The following is a 16744-nucleotide window of genomic DNA, read 5'->3' on the forward strand; positions in this document are numbered from 1 at the left end:
GATTTCTTTGGAAGGAATGATGCTCAAGCTGAAACTCCAGTACTTTGGCTACCTCATGCAAAGAGTTGACTCATTGGAAAAGACTCTGATACTGGGAGGGATTGGCGGCAGGAGGAAAAGGGGACGAGAGAGGATGAGATGGCTGGATGGCATCACTGACTCGATGGACATGAGTCTGGGTGAACTCCGGGAGTTGGTGATGGACAGGGAGGCCTGATGTGCTGCGATTCATGGGGTCGCAAAGAGTCGGACACGACTGAGCAACTGAACTGAACTGAACTGATGGCAGCATTACTCAGAATTCCCTAAAAGGTAGGTACAGATATCTTGGGATCACTTGTTGAGAGGTAAGTAGTAACAATTTACTCTGGAGCTACCACAGCAAAGACCACCACAATCCCAAACCCAAATTCAAAAATATATGTCAATATGTCTCCTTTTTAGTTCCCATAATTCCATGTTTCAACATGATAAAAAATCAGAATACCTCTGTTATAAAACCTAAAAGCCCTACTCAAGCATAGGAAAACAAAGGAGAACATACATGCTTTTAAAGAAAACAGAACAGAATCTAAACACCCTCTATATTAGACCATCTGTCCTTACGGCAACAAAGCCTGAATTAGTTCACTGAAACCACCACCTGACCCATGTGATGGACTGCGAAGAGGACTGTTACTAGCCCTGCTTTGTGCTAGCAGGAGAGACTGCTGGAGAATGCAAACACTCCAAAATATGCCATCAGGACATTCTGACCTAGCAATGAGGAAAAAGTATCTGGCAGTTTGGATAATATTCCTTATAAACTGGATGAATCTTTGGAGATACTTGTTTGCTTTCCTGGACTGGTCTCCTTGTCTTGGGATTGCTGAATACCATCTCCACAACTAGAATCTTGACCAAAAGCTATGGGAGTCCAACTGCCTGTTTCTCCAAGGCATATTTCATGGTGCTTTGCCTTCTCTTTAGCTTCTAGTTCTTTTTTATTTCAGTTTCATTTTGACTGACATTTTCCATCTGTTGCTTTTTCAACAGATTTTGAAATATTCTTGGAGCAATTATTTGGATGAATTGGTTTTTGTTTTCTTTCGGATTTGTATTCCTAGATGTCTTCTTTCAAAAAAGTTTCTTCTAGGTTCAATGCACGATACTCGATGCTTGGGGCTAGTGCACTGGGACGACCCAGAGGGATGGTAATGGGGAGGGAGGAGGGAGGAAGGTTCAGGATGGGGAGCACATGTATACCTGTGATGGATTCATTTTGATATTTGGCAAAACTAATACAATTATGTAAAGTTTAAAAATAAAATAAAATAAAAAAGTTTCTTCTAACACGACAAAATGACTTTATCACTAGGTGTCAGTCAAGAGTTAGGCTCTAAGGGAACTGATTACTGGCTAGATCTGTCTCTTTCCTTTTGACTCCCCCTCTTCTCCTCTTGGTCACCTCTATCTCCTTCCTCCCTCTTCCCTTCTCTATGTTACTCTGTGAACTTCTCTGACTGTTCCAGACCGTGGAGAGCACATAGGCAATTGATTACTAGCTACATTCCTCTCTCCCCTTTTGATTCCCCCTCTTCTCCTTCTGGTCACCTCTATCTCCCTCCTCCCTCTTCTCTTCTCCATGTAACTCTGTGAACCTCTCTGGGTGTCCCTCACTGTGGAGAATCTTTTTACCACTAACCTAGATGGTTTATCATCCATGTTGTATGGTTGGAGAAGCCTTGAGGCTACTGTAAGAATAAGACTGAAAGCCAGAGGCAAGAGGCTTAAATCCAAAACTTGAGAACACCAGAAAACTCCTGACTCTAGGGAACATTAATTGACAAGAGCTCATCCAAAAGCCTCCATACCTACACTGAAACCAACCTCCACCCAAGAGCCAACAAGTTTCAGAGCAAGACATACCAAGCTAATTCTCCAACAATGCAGGAACATAAGCCTGAGCATTGAAATATAGGCGGCCAAAAGTCACACCAAACCCATAGACACCTTAAAACTCACTAATGGACACTTCCTTGCACTCCACAGAGAAGAGATCCAGCTCCACCCACCAGAACACCAATGCAAGCTTCCCTAACCAGGAAACCTTGACAAGCCACTTGTCCAACCAAACCCACAGGGAGGAACCTCCATAAAAAAGAGGAACCACAAACTTCCAGCATACAGAAAGGCCAATCTAATCAAGATGAAAAGGCAGAGAAATATTCAGCAGGTAAAGGAACATGATAAATGCCCACCAAACCAAACCAAAGAGGAGGAGATAGAGAGTCTACCTGAAAAAGAATTCAGAATAATGATAGTAAAAATGATCCAAAATCTTTAAAACAAAATGGAGTTACAGAAAAATAGTCTGGAGACAAGGATTGAAAAGACGCAAGAAAGGTTTAACAAGGACCTAGAAGAAATAAAAAAGAGTCACTCAATAATGAATAATGCAATAACTGAGAACAAAAATATTCTGGAGGGAACCAACAGTAAAATAACTGAGGCAAAATAGGATAAGTGAGGCAGAAGATAGAATGGTAGAAATAAATGGATCAGAGAGGAAAAAAGAAAAACGAATTAAAAGAAATGAGGACAACCTCAGAGACCTCTGGGACAATATTAAACACCCCAACATTCAAATCATAGGAGCCCCAGAAGAAGACAAAAAGAAAGGCCATGAGAAAATACTTGAGGAGATAATAGTTGAAAACTTCCCTAAAATGGGGAAGGAAATAGCCACCCAAGTCCACAAAACCCAGAGAGTCCCAAACAGTATAAACCCAAGGCGAAACACCCCAAGACACATATTAATCAAATTAATGAAGATCAAACACAAAGAACAAATATTAAAAGCAGCAAAGCAAAAACAAAAAATAACACACAAGGGGATTCCCATAAGGATTACAGCTGATCTTTCAATAGAAACTCTTCTGGCCAGAAGGGAATGGCAGGACATACTTAAAGTGATGAAAGAGAAAAACCTACAACCCAGATTACTGTACCCAGAAAGGATCTCATTCAAATATGAAGGAGAAATTAAAAGCTTTACAGACAAGCAAAGGCTCAGAGAATTCAGCACCACCAAACCAGTTCTTCAACAAATGCTAAAGGATCTTCTCTATACAGGAAACACAGAAAAGGTTTATAAACTAGAATCCCCCCCAAAAAGTAAATGGCAACGGGATCATGCTGCTGCTGCTGCTGCTGCTGCTGCTAAGTCACTTTAGTCATGTCCGACTCTGTGTGACCCCATAGACGGCAACCCGCCAGGCTCCCCTGTCCCTGGGATTCTCCAGGCAAGAACACTGGAGTGGGTTGCCATTGCCTTCTCCTAATGGGATCATACTTATCAATAACTACCTTAAATGTAAATGGGTTGAATGCCCCAACCAAAAGACAAAGACTGGCTGAATGGATGCAAAAACAAGACCCCTCTATATGCTGTCTACAAGTGACCTACCTCAAAAGAAGGGACACATACAGACTGATAGTGAAGGGCTGGAAAAAGATATTTCACGCAAACGGAGACCAAAAGAAAGCAGGAGTAGCAATACTCATATCAGATAAAATAGACTTTGAAATAAAGGCCGTGAAAAGAGAAAAAGAAGGACATTACATAATGATCAAAGAATCAATCCAAGATGATATAACAATTATAAATATATATGCACTCAACATAGGAGCACCACAATATGTAAGGCAAATGCTAATAAGTATGAAAGGGGAAATTAACAGTAACACAATAATAGTGGGAGACTTTAATATCCCACTCACACCTATGGATAGATCAACTAAACAGAAAATTAGCAAGGAAACACAAACTTTAAATGATACAATGGACCAGTTAGACCTAATTGATATCTATAGGACATTTCACCCCAAAACAATGAATTTCACCTTTTTCTCAAGTGCACACAGAACCTTCTCCAGGATAGATCACATCCTGGGCCATAAATCTAGCCTTGGTAAATTCAAAAAAATTGAAATTATTTCAAGTATCTTTTCTGATCACAATGTGAAAAGATCAGATGTCAACTACAGGAAAAAAACTATTAAAAATACAAACATATGGAGGCTAAACAACATGCTTCTGAATAACTACCAAATCACAGAAGAAATTTTAAAAAATCAAAATATGCACAGAAACAAATGAAAACACAACAATCCAAAATCTATGGGATTCAGTAAAAACAGTGCTAAGGGGAAGGTTCATAGCAATACAAGCTTACCCTAAGAAACAAGAGAAAAATCAAATAAATAACCTAACTTTATACTTAAAGCAACTAGAAAAAGAAGAAATGAAGAAGCCCAGGGTTAGTAGAAGGAAAGAAATCATAAAAATTAGGGCAGAAATAAATGAAAAAGAAACAAAGGAGACCACAGCAAAAATCAACAAAGCTAAAAGCTAGTTCTTTGAGAAGGTAAATAAAATAGACAAACCATTAGCCAGTCTCATCAAAAAAAAAAAAAAAGGAGAAGAATCAAATCAACAAAATTAGAAATGAAAATGGAGAAATCACAACAAACACAGAAATACAAAGAATCATAAGAGACTACTATCAGCAACTATATGTCAACAAAATGGACAACTTGGAAGAAATGGGCAAATTCTTAGAAGAGTATAACTTTCCAAAACTGAACCAGGAAGAAATAGAATATCTTAACAGACCCATCATAAGCATGGAAATCGAAACTGTAATCAGAAATCTTCCAGCAAACAAAAGCCCAGGACTAGACGGCTACACAGCTGAATTGTACCAAAAATTTAGAGAAGAGCTAACATCTATCCTACTCAAACTCTTCCAGAAAATTGCAGAGGAAGGTAAACTTCCAAACTCATTCTATGAGGCCACCATCACCCTAATACCAAAACCAGACAAAGATGCCACAAAAAAAGAAAACTACAGGCCAATATCATTGATGAACACAGATATAAAAATCCTTAACAACATTCTAGCAAACAGAATCCAACAACATATTAAAAAGATCATACATCATGACCAAGTGGGCTTTATCCCAGGGATGCAAGGATTCTTCAATATTCACAAATCAATCAATGTGATACACCACATTAACAAATTGAAAGATAAAAACCATATGATTATCTCAATAGATGCAGAGAAGGCCTTTGACAAAATTCAACATCCACTTATGATAAAAACCCTCCAGAAAGCTGACAGAGAAGGAACATACCTCAACATAATAAAAGCCATATATGACAAACCCACAGCAAACATTATCCTCAATGATGAAATATTGAAAGCATTTCCCCTAAAGTCAGGAACAAGATAAGGATGCCCACTCACACCACTACTATTCAACATAGTTTTGGAAGTTTTAGCCACAGCAATCAAAGCAGGAAAAGAAATAAAAGGAATTCAGATTGGAAAAGAAGAAGTAAAACTCTGTTTGCAGATGACATGATCCTCTACACAGAAAACCCTAAAGACTCCACCAGAAAATTACTAGAGCTAATCAATGAATATAGTAAAGTTGCAGGATATAAAGTTAACACACAAATTTCCCTTACATTCCTATATACTAACAATGAGAAAACAGAGAAATTAAGGAAACAATTCCATTCACCATTGCAACGAAAAGAATAAAATACTTAGGAATAAATCTACCTAAAGAAACAAAAGACCTATATACAGAAAACTATAAAACGCTGATGAGAGAAATCAAGATGACACAAACAGATGGAGAAATATACCATGTACATGGATCAGAACAATCTTTATAGTGAAAATGAGTATATTACCCAAAGCAATCTATAGATTCAATGCAATCCCTATCAAGCTACCAATGGTATTTTTCACAGAAGTAGAACAAATAATTTCACAGTTTGTATGGAAATACAAAAACCTTGAATAGCCAAAGCAATCTTGAGAAAGACGAATGAAACTGCAGGAATCAACCTGCCTGACTTAAGACTATACTACAAAGCTACAGTCATCAAGACAGTATGGTACTGGCACAAAGACAGAAATATAGATCCATGGAACAAAACAGAAAGCCCAGAGATAAATCCATGCACCTATGGACACCTTATCTTTGACAAAGGAGGCAAAATTATACAATCTCTTTAACAAGTGGTGCTATGGAAACTGGTCAACCACTTGTAAAAGAATAAAACTAGAACATTTTCTAACACCATACACAAAAATAAACAAAATGGATTAAAGATCTAAATGTAAGACCAGAAATTATAAAATTCCTAGAGGTAAACATAGGCAAAACACTCTCTGACATAAATCACAGCAGGATCCTCTATGAACCACCTCCCAGAGTAATGGAAATAAAAGCAAAAATAAACAAATCAGAGCTAATTAAACTTAAAAGCTTTTGCACAACAAAGGAAACTGTAAGCTAGGTGAAAAGACAGCCTTCAGAATGGGAGAAAATAATAGCAAATGAAGCAATTGACAAAGAATTAATCTCAAAAATATACAAGAAACTCCTGCAGCTCTATTCCAGAAAAATAAACAACCCAATCAAAAAAGGGGCCAAAGAACTAAACAGACATTTCTCCAAAGAAGACATACAGATGGCTAACAAATACATGAAAAGATGCTCAACATCTCTCATTATCAGAGAAATGCAAATCAAAACCACTATGAGGTACCATCTCACGCTGGTCAGAGTGGCTGCCATCAAAAAGTCTACAAACAATAAATGCTGGAGAGGGTGTGGAGAAAAGGGAACCTTCTTACACTGTTGGTGGGAATGCAAACTAGTACAGCCACTATGGAGAACAGTGTGGAGATTCCTCAAAAAAGTGGAAATAGAACTGCCATACGACCCAGCAATCCCACTGTTGGGCATACACACCGAGGAAACCAGAATTGAAAGAGACACGTGTACCCCAATGTTCATCGCAGCACTGTTTACAATAGCCAGGACATGGAAGCAACCTAGATGTTCATCAGCAGACAAATGGAGAAGAAATCTGTGGTACATTTACACAATGGAATATTCAGTTTAGTTCAGTTCAGTCGCTCAGTCGTGTCCGACTCTTTGCGACCCCATGAATCGCAGCACGCCAGGCCTCCCTGTCCATCACCAACTCCCAGAGTTCACTACTCAGCTATTAAAAAGAATGCATTTGAATCAGTTCTAGTGAGGTGGATGAAACTGAAGCCTATTATACAGAGTGAAGTAAGTCAGAAAGAAAACCACCAATACAGTATACTAATGCATATATATGGAATTTAGAAAGATGGTAACAATGACCCTATATGCGAGACAGCAAAAGAGACACAGATATAAAAAACAGACTTTTGGACTCTGTGGGAGAAATCGAGGGTGGGATGATTTGAGAGAATAGCATTGAAACATGTATATTATCATATGTGAAACAGATTGCCAGTCCAGGTTCAATGCATGAGACAGGGTGCTTAGGGCTGGAACACTGGGATGACCCTTAGGAATGGATGGAGAGGGAGGTGGGAGGGGGGTTCAGGATGGGGAACACACATACACCCATGGCTGATTCATGTCAATGTACAGCAAAAGCCACTATAATACTGTAAAGTAATTAGCCTCCAATTAAAATAAATATATTAATTTTTTTAAAGTTAGGCTCTAAATGAGAAAACCCCTTATTTATAAGTAATTTAAAACCTAGTGAGTGAGACAGATATACAAACCAATCATAATACAATTTGATAGTTACTATAACAAAGATACACATACACAAAGTGCTACAGGAAATAACAGAGAGATTTAGGGGGAAGGGGACAGAGGCTGCTAGAATAATCTGAATGCTACAGTATGGAATAAGAACGTAAGGGAGAAATAACTTCCTCTACAGAGAACTGAGAGGTCATACTGAAAAGAAAAGGACTTTTATCTTTTGTCAACTAAGGACTACATGATTTCTAGAATACATAAATTTGCAATGACCTGAAGGTTTTGTCTTTTAATAACAGAAAAAGCTAAAAGATTCCACTTTACCTACCAATGTCAGAAGTCACTGGCTCACTGGCCTCACTGACTGAGACACTGACATTAGCTGTGGCCTGCTGCTGGATTGGAAGGAACCCAGAGATCATTCTTGACATTATTTCTTGTTCTACCCTGAGGGAAAAAGTTAAGGATTCCTAAATTTAGTTGAAATATATAAATGGTTAGAAATATCACCCTTAAAAATAACTGGTACCCACAGACACAAAAATTTACATGTGAAAGTAGTCATCCTGAAAGCTGAACCTGGAAAAGAAGAAAAAACTAAAAAATATCTCCTAGCAAAACACATCAAATCTCTGTGTTAAAGATAGTTTATCAAATTAAAATCTTTCTGATCAGTCTAATGAAAAGTTTAAAAGACCTCATAAATTCAAAATAAGGTTAGGTCAATGACTACCTGGCATATCATGCACCTAAAATGTTGGGTTCCCTACTCTGAAAGCATGTATAAAACCCCAACAAGATCAAAGCTAGAAGAGATCAGCTACACTCTCTTCAAAGGAGTAAATATATATACTGCAACACAGGTAGTTTCCCCTAAAAAGGGAAAAAACTTATTTTCAAGGTCATTATTAGGAAGGGAAAGTAGGAGAGGAAAAGGAAAGGAAACACAGTGGGAGATTATTTCTGTACATTTCTTTAGAGATGCTAACAGGCTTCTTAATTATTATTATTGTTATACAAGTAACAGATGTTCATTGTAGAAAAATCAGAGAAAACATAAAAGCTAAAAAAAAAAAAAAAGAGCTCACTCACAATCTCAGATTCAGGAATAAACAAAGTTAATTAACAATTTGGTATTATTTTTCAATATTTTTCCCGTGCACATTCATTTTTGAGTGAGCTCCTCTAAACTATGGTTGCATCCCTGGTACCCTCCTTCATTTATGCACCAGTATGTTATTAATATCTTTCTATATCATTAAATACTCTTTTAAACCCAATCTTGCTAACTGTATTAATAGTCAATTGTATAGTTTATTCCATAACTTCTTTAAGGCTTCTCACAGGTAAAAGTAAGTATAAAAATAGAGTTCATGAGTTTATATACATAATACATACATAATAAAACAGTGCCTTGTTTGCAGTAAGCACTACAATACAAATGATAAGTATTCTATGGCCTACTGGTAGAACCAATTATTTCCTTAAGATAAATTTCTGGAAACTAACCACTGGATCAAAGAACGTGAACATTTTTAATGCTCTTTTGTCACTCAACAATAGCCTCTTTTGCCATAAGAGACAGCCTATGTACAAATATTCAAGAACAGAAATAATACCTCCAATAGTTAGTTAAACCCTCGGCATCACATCAGATAGTGTCCAGTGACTAGTACAGCAAAGAAAAAAATTAATAAACAAAAAGAAACAAGAAAGATATTCAACCAAAACTTAATACATTCTATTTATACTTGCTACTACAATTCTGTTCAGCCCACCAACACTATAAACTCACCACTGAATTAAGCTATTTTCCAATGTTTCTTTTCTGTGAATTACTTTATCCAGAATATCAGTAGTGGGCTGAGAAGTAGAAGCAACTGGCGGAAATGGAGGACCATTATATTTTGTAGAAACAGCTTTGACACTTCTACTAAACTCCAGAATTGGTTCAGAGTATTCTGAAATTTCATCACATTTTTCTTCTTCCTGGTAATAATTAAAAAAAGAACTATTATATTCAAGTAACTGTTCAACACTTACTGAATGCCAAGTATAGGTGGGGAACATAAACAGTTGAATTAACCAACACTTCTAAATTAATAAATATCATTTTCTAATTTGGTGGTATCACTATAATACATACATTTGTCATATAAATTACATTGAAGAAACTCTAATTATACAATTATTTTGTCTTTTAAAACCCAATATTCATTTTAAATAGTCAAAAACAAACTAGAGAACTTGGTTATTCCTGCATAAAACATTACTAACATTTCCCCCTACATATTTATTAATTTATTATCACAGTAAAACTGATACTTCCAAATATTGCTGTTACTCTTATGGAACATATAGTGGAGGACAAAGGAACCTGGTGTGCTATGAGATCCATGGGGTCTCAAAGAGTTGGACATGACTTAGCAACTGAACAGCAAAAATGCAGTTAGGTTATTTTACACATTAATTGTGCCATCACATCAGGATCCAGTGTTATTTCTGGAATTTTTAAACTTTCTTTTGTGAAAAATATAAGGAATGATGCTAAAGCTGAAACTCCAGTACTTTGGCCACCTCATGCGAAGAGTTGACTCATTGGAAAAGACTCTGATGCTGGGAGGGATTGGGGGCAGGAGGAGAAGGGGACGACAGAGGATAAGGTGGCTGGATGGCATCACTGACTCAATGGACGTGAGTCTGAGTGAACTCTGGGAGTTGGTGATGGACAGGGGGGCCTGGCGTGCTGCGATTCACGGGGTCGCAAAGAGTCGGACACGACTGAGCGACTGATCTGATCTGATCTGATACACATTTAAAGCTAAAAAAATAGCACTATATATAAATGACAAGAATCCCACCTACCTGTTCCCCCACTTTAAAATTACCAACTCATGACCAGCTCTATGTCATCTATACTTCCCCCATCCACTTTCCCCTTCACATATCATTTTGAAGTAAATCACAGATACCATATCATTTTATCTGTAAATAATCCAGTATGTACCTCAAAAAAAGTTAAGGATCTTTAAAAAGTGTAACTCAATAATATTCTCCTATTGAAAAATGAATTCCACAGCTATTAAGTGGCAGAGCAAGGGTAGACACACTCCTCTTTGAAGTCCAAATTCTTTGCTATTTCTATAATGTTTCTTTCATTTGTACATTGAACAGCTGTCTAAAGTCACTTCTACACATTAGGAACATAAAGATAAATAATATTCTTGCCTTCAAGACATTCATGTGGAGCTCACAAGAGAAAACATACCAGTGAGCAAGTAACTAATATATTACATATCTCTTAATATTTAAAATAAGGTTTTATTTTATGATAAACAAAGCTAGTCTTAATTCTGAAAGTCTAAGAAACACGAACAAATGTCTTCTTGAAAGTCTACTGACACATCATTATTCAAATAGTCTCTATGTTCTATTTCTCCCATCCTTTATATAGGTTGGTACAAAAAGTAATTGTGGTTTCAGGGCCTGAATTTTACATCATTCTAATTAGGCTCAAACACATCTTTACTAATCAAAATAGAAACCCTTATAATCAATACATTTTTGCCAATAAGTTGGTTTATTTCTCTAGCATATTCAAAACACTCTAGGAAAGCATCTTCTGCCTCCTGCTGGTTGTAGAAGCATTTTCCCTGCAAAACGTTGTCTAGATGCTTGAAGAAGTGGTTGTTGGTTGAGGAGAGGTCAGGTGAATACGGCAGATGAGGCAAAACTTCATAGACCAATTCATTCAATTTTTGAAGCATTGGTTGTGTGATGTGTGGTCAGGTGTTGTGGAGAAGAACTGGGCCCATTCTGTTGACTAATGTTGGTTGCAGGCATTGAAGTTTTTGGTGTCTTCTCATCAATTTGCTGAGGATACTTCTCAGACGTACTGGTTTTGCCAGGATTCAGAGAGCCATAATGGATCAAACCAGCAGCAGATCACCCAACAGTGACCATGACACTTTTTTGGGTGCAAGTTTGGCTTTGTGAAGTGCTTTGGAACTTCTTCTCAGTCTAACCACTGAGATGGTTGTTGCTGGTGGTATAAAATCCAATTTTCGTCATACATCACAATCTGATCAATAAACAGTTCACTGTTGCATAGAATAAGAGAAGGGAACACTTCAAAATGATGAATTTTTTTCCTTTGTAGGCAGCTCACAAAACAACCACTTATCAAGCCTTTTCACCTTTCCAATTTGCTTCAAATGCCAAACGACCATAGAATGGTCGACATTGAGTTCTTGGGCAACTTCTCATGTAGTTGTAAGAGGGTCAGCTTTGATGACTACTCTCAATTAGTTGTCAACTTCCATTGGCTGCCCACTACACTCCTCCTCTTCAAGGCTCTCATCTCTTTTACAAAACTTCTTGAACCACCACTGCCCTTTATACTCATTAGCAGTTCCACTGCACTTTACATTCATTACCATTCATTCAGTTAAGTTCAGTTCAGTCGCTCAGTTGTGTCCGACTCTTTGCAACCCCAAGAATTGCAGCACACCAGGCCTCCCTGTCCATCATCAACTCCTGGAGTTCATTAGCAGGGGCCAAATGCATTGCTGATGTTGTGAGTTGTCTCCACTGCTTCATAACCAATTTTGAACTTGAATAAGAAAATCACTCAAATTTGCTTTTTGTCTAACATCATTTCAATAGTCTAAAATACATATAAAGAGCAAGTAATAATTCATTAACAAAAAACATAAAGCAAGAAATGTGCATTAAAATGATGTATAACATAACCACATTTAAGAATGTATTCCAATATCAAGTGGCAAAGTTTAACAATGCAAAACCACAATTAGTTTTGTGCCAATCTAATATTTTACTTCCTCCTAATTTTTCTCTCTTTGTATTTAACCATTTCTATCATTTCTATAACTCTTCCTGCTATATGGGCTCTTCTCTTGGATCTCAGACCCCTCCCAACTTTTTTCCTCAATATGAACTAAGCAGTAACTTTGTCAATAATCTAGAAATTAAAACAGACAAATGTAACAGAAGAAGGAACAGACTGGAGAGAAGGAAACCAAAGGGAATAAAAAAGAAAAAGGAAGTAGGAAGCAAGAGAGATGAGACGCAGGCGGGAAACAACTAACAATCAAGTTCCATGGAGGCAGCTAGGTGATAAAGCTTTCCTGATGGCTCAGCGGGTAGAGAATCTGCCTGCAATGCAGGAGACACAGAGATGCAGCTTCGATCCCTGGGTCAGGAAGATTCCCTGGAAGAGGAAATGGCAACCCACTCCAGTATTCTAGCCGGGAAAATTCCATGGAGAGGAGCCTTGGTGGGCTTCAGTTCATGAGGGTCTCAAAGAGTCGGACACGACTGAGCAACAAAGCATAAACACTGTACTATAGAAAAACAACCTTATAATTTTTAAAGATATTCAACTGCAAAGTAAAAGGAAGCTTCTCAAAGCACTATAACATAATACTGATGGTCAAAAGATACTCAACCATCATAAAAAAGACAAGAACGTCATCACCTCTCACCACTCCTTTTCAACACTGCACTAAGAAGTCCCTGCTAATGTAATCTGACAAGAAAAGAAAACTAAAGGTATACAGATTGGGAAGAAATAAAACTACCTTTATTTGCAGATGACATGATTATATATGTAGAAAATCTAAAAAGAAACAACAAAAAGACTCCTGTTTTTAAATAGCAATTATGGTAAGGTTGTAGGAATCAAGGTTAACATATACAAGTCTATCACTTTCCTATATAACAACAATGAACAAGTAGAATTTGACATTAAAAATGCAATACCATTTACATTAGCATGCTCCCTTAAAATGAAATACTTAGGTATAAAACCTACGAAACATATACAAGATCTATGAAGTGAACTCGCTCAGTTGTGACCAACTCTTTACGACCCTGTGAACTGTAGCCTGCCAGGCTTCTCTGTCCATGGGATTCTCCAGGCAAGAATACTGGAGTGGGTTACCATTTCCTTCTCCAGGGGATCTTCCCAACCCAGGGATCAAACCCAGGTCTCCCACATTGGAGGCAGACGCTTTAACCTCTGAGACACCAGGGAAGCCCCTTAAGATCTATGCGGAAAACTATATAATTTAAATGAATGAAATAAAAAACTAAGTGGAGAAATATTTCACGTTCATAGAGAGGAAGACTAAATAACATTAAGATGTCAGTTCTTCCCAAATTGATCTACAGAGTCAATGTAATTTCAAGAAAAATCTCAACAAGTTATTTTGGAGATGTCAACAAACTTACTCTAAGAGTTATATGGAGAAGCAGAAGACCCTGAATAGCTAATATGATATTGAAGGTGAAGAATAAAGTTGGAGGACTGACAACACCTAACTTCAAGACTTACTATAAAGCAACAATAATCAAGGCAGTTGTTTTATCTGGCAAAAGAGCAGACAAATCAATGGAACAGAACAAAGGACCCAGAAATAGATCCACATAAATACAGTCAACTATTCTATGGCAAAGAAGTAAAGTCAATACAATGGAGCAAAGACAGTCATTTCAACAAATGGCGCTGGAACAACTGGACATTCACAGGCAAAAAAATAAATTTAGACACTGAGCTTACACCCTTCACAAAAATTAACTCAGAATGGATTATAGGCCTAAAATTAAAATGCAAAACTATAAAACTAGAGATAACCTAGTTGACTCTGGGTATGGCAATGACTTTTTAGTTCAGTTCAGTTCAGTTGCTCAGTCGTGTCCGACTCTTTGCGACCCCATGAACCACAGCACGCCAGGCCTCCCTGTCCACCACCAACTCCCAGAGTTTACCCAAACTCATGTCCATTGAGTCGGTGATGCCATCCAACCATCTCATCCTCTGTCGTCCCCTTCTCCTCCTGCCTTCAATCTTTCCCAGCATCAGGGTCTTTTCAAATGAGTCAGCTCTTTACATCAGGTGACTTTTTAGATATAAGACCAAAGGGACAACCCATGAAAAAACTAACTGATAAGCTGGACTTCATTCAAATTAAACATTTTTGCTCTGTTGAAAAGAATGTCAAGAAAATTAGAAAATAAACTACAGACTAGGAGAAAATATTTGCAAAAGACACATCTGATAAAGACTGTTAACCAAAATATACCAAAAAACTCTTAAAACTCAATAATAAGAGAACAACTCAAACTTTAAATTGGGCCAAAGACCTTCGGACAGCTCATTGAAGATGTATAGATGGCAAACAAGCATTTGAAAAGATGCTCCACATCATATGCCATTAGGGAAATGCAAATTAAAACACAATAATATATCATTACACACCTGTTAGAATACACAAAATCTGGAATACAGACAATACCATATGCTGGCAAGGATATGAAAAAGCAGGAACTATCATTCATTGTCGATGAGAATGCAAAATGGTACAGCAAGGATGACAAGACAATTTAGTGGTTTCTCACAAATGGAAAGATACTTTTACCATATAAGCCAGCAATTGTGCTCCTCGATAACTACCCAAAGGAGTTAAAAACTTACGTCACAGATACTTATGGCAGCTTTATTCATAATTGACAAAACTTGTAAACAATCAAAATGTCCTTTAGTAAGTGAATGGCTAAACTGTGATCCATTTAGACAATGGAATATTACTTAGTGCTAAAAAGAAATGAGTTTTCAAGCCATGAAAAGATATGGAGGAAACTTAAGTAAATATTACTGAGAGAAAGAAGCCAATCTGAGAAAGCTGCATACTATATGATTCCAAGGATATGACATTCTGGAAAAGACAAAAGTATAAAGACAGTAAGAGTATCAATGGATGCTAAGGACAGGGGTGGGTAAGGGGAAGGATAAATAGAACACAGAGGACCTGGGGGCAGAGAAAATACTCTGTATAACAGTATAACAATGAATACATTTTTCCAAATCCATAGAATGTACAACATAAGGTCACCTACATACTTTGAATATGATGTGTCAGTGTAGATACATCAACTTTAACAAATTAAAATTGTTAGGACATATTGATAATGGGGGAGGCTATGCATGTGTGGATGTAGGGAACATACAGATAATTTTTGTACATCTCTCTCATTTTGCTGTGATCCAAAACTGCTCTTAAAAAAAAAAAGTCTCAGGGGAATCCCCTGGCAGTTCATATGTTGCATGGTGCAGCAAAAAAAAAAAAATTAAGTTTAAAAAAAATAAGATAATCAAGTCACATGAAAAAATACTAGAAAAATAAACTGACAGGATTGCTAAGCTTTGTTACCTGTACAATATCAATTACTTCATCAAAGTTCATTCCTGGAAACTTCATCTCTTCTTCATCTGCCTTCGTGAATTCTGGAGCCTAAGAAAGCATTTTCAGAAAGTTTTTGTTGCAAATTATACCTAATTTACTGTAATACCACCCACAGCATAAGCTTATAATTACATGCTTCTATTTTTTATGTTGATATCCTGCTCAGAAACGATGTAATTAGTAAATGAAATCCAAGCTAGTCTTCAAGTCATTAAGTTATCATTTCAACAGCTATAAAAAATTAGGTATCAGTTTTTCTATCAAGGACTCCATCAACAAAGCAACTTAAGTCAACTGATCAAGTTAATTATTGCGATTTTTCTCCTAAAGAAAAATGTTTACATGGATATATAAGTTTACACATACACAAACTCACAAAAAGACAGATAAAGAATCAAATAATTTATAAGAAAATAAAGAAAACAATTATTTTACAAATTTAGCCTCCAGGCCTCACAATATATAACCTAGTTATCAAAAACCACAATAGACAATTCCTTAGGAGCACAATGACTAATAGTCTAAAAAATTATTATTTGAAATTATATATGTTTTCATAAACTTCTAGTTAAAAAAAATACTGATGAAAAATTAAATTAGGCACAAATGGCATTCGGGGTCATTCTATTTTCACTATTTTTGATTGTGAAAAATTGATGTTCCTCCTCTCCTTAAAACAATATGCTCAGGCCCGACAACCAACCCGCTGTCCAGAGAGCCGGCCGCAGCCTAGAAACTCCGAGAGAGACCAGCAGGGACTCGCTGCCAGACGGGGCCCATCCTAGGACGCAGTTTCTCCGCTCAGTCAGCAACGCGGACGGGAAAACAGGACACGCCCACACTTCTCGAGGACGTCCCTG

General features: G+C 37.1%; 1 protein-coding gene across 1 annotated transcript in view; it reads right to left on the reverse strand.

Annotated features, from left to right (window-relative positions):
• KIAA0586 (KIAA0586 ortholog) overlaps positions 1-16744 on the reverse strand; it is a 133316-nt gene that overhangs the window by 77969 nt on the left and 38603 nt on the right. The window contains exons 21-23 of the mRNA XM_010847676.1: positions 15852-15932; positions 9416-9609; positions 7949-8067 (exon numbers count right to left, since the gene is read on the reverse strand). Of these exons, the coding sequence (XP_010845978.1) occupies positions 7949-8067; positions 9416-9609; positions 15852-15932 (394 nt within the window). The remainder of the gene's footprint in view (positions 1-7948; positions 8068-9415; positions 9610-15851; positions 15933-16744) is intronic.

Source organism: Bison bison, unplaced genomic scaffold, assembly GCF_000754665.1.
Source record: "Bison bison bison isolate TAMUID 2011002044 unplaced genomic scaffold, Bison_UMD1.0 scf7180017864254, whole genome shotgun sequence".
NCBI lineage: Eukaryota > Metazoa > Chordata > Mammalia > Artiodactyla > Bovidae > Bison > Bison bison.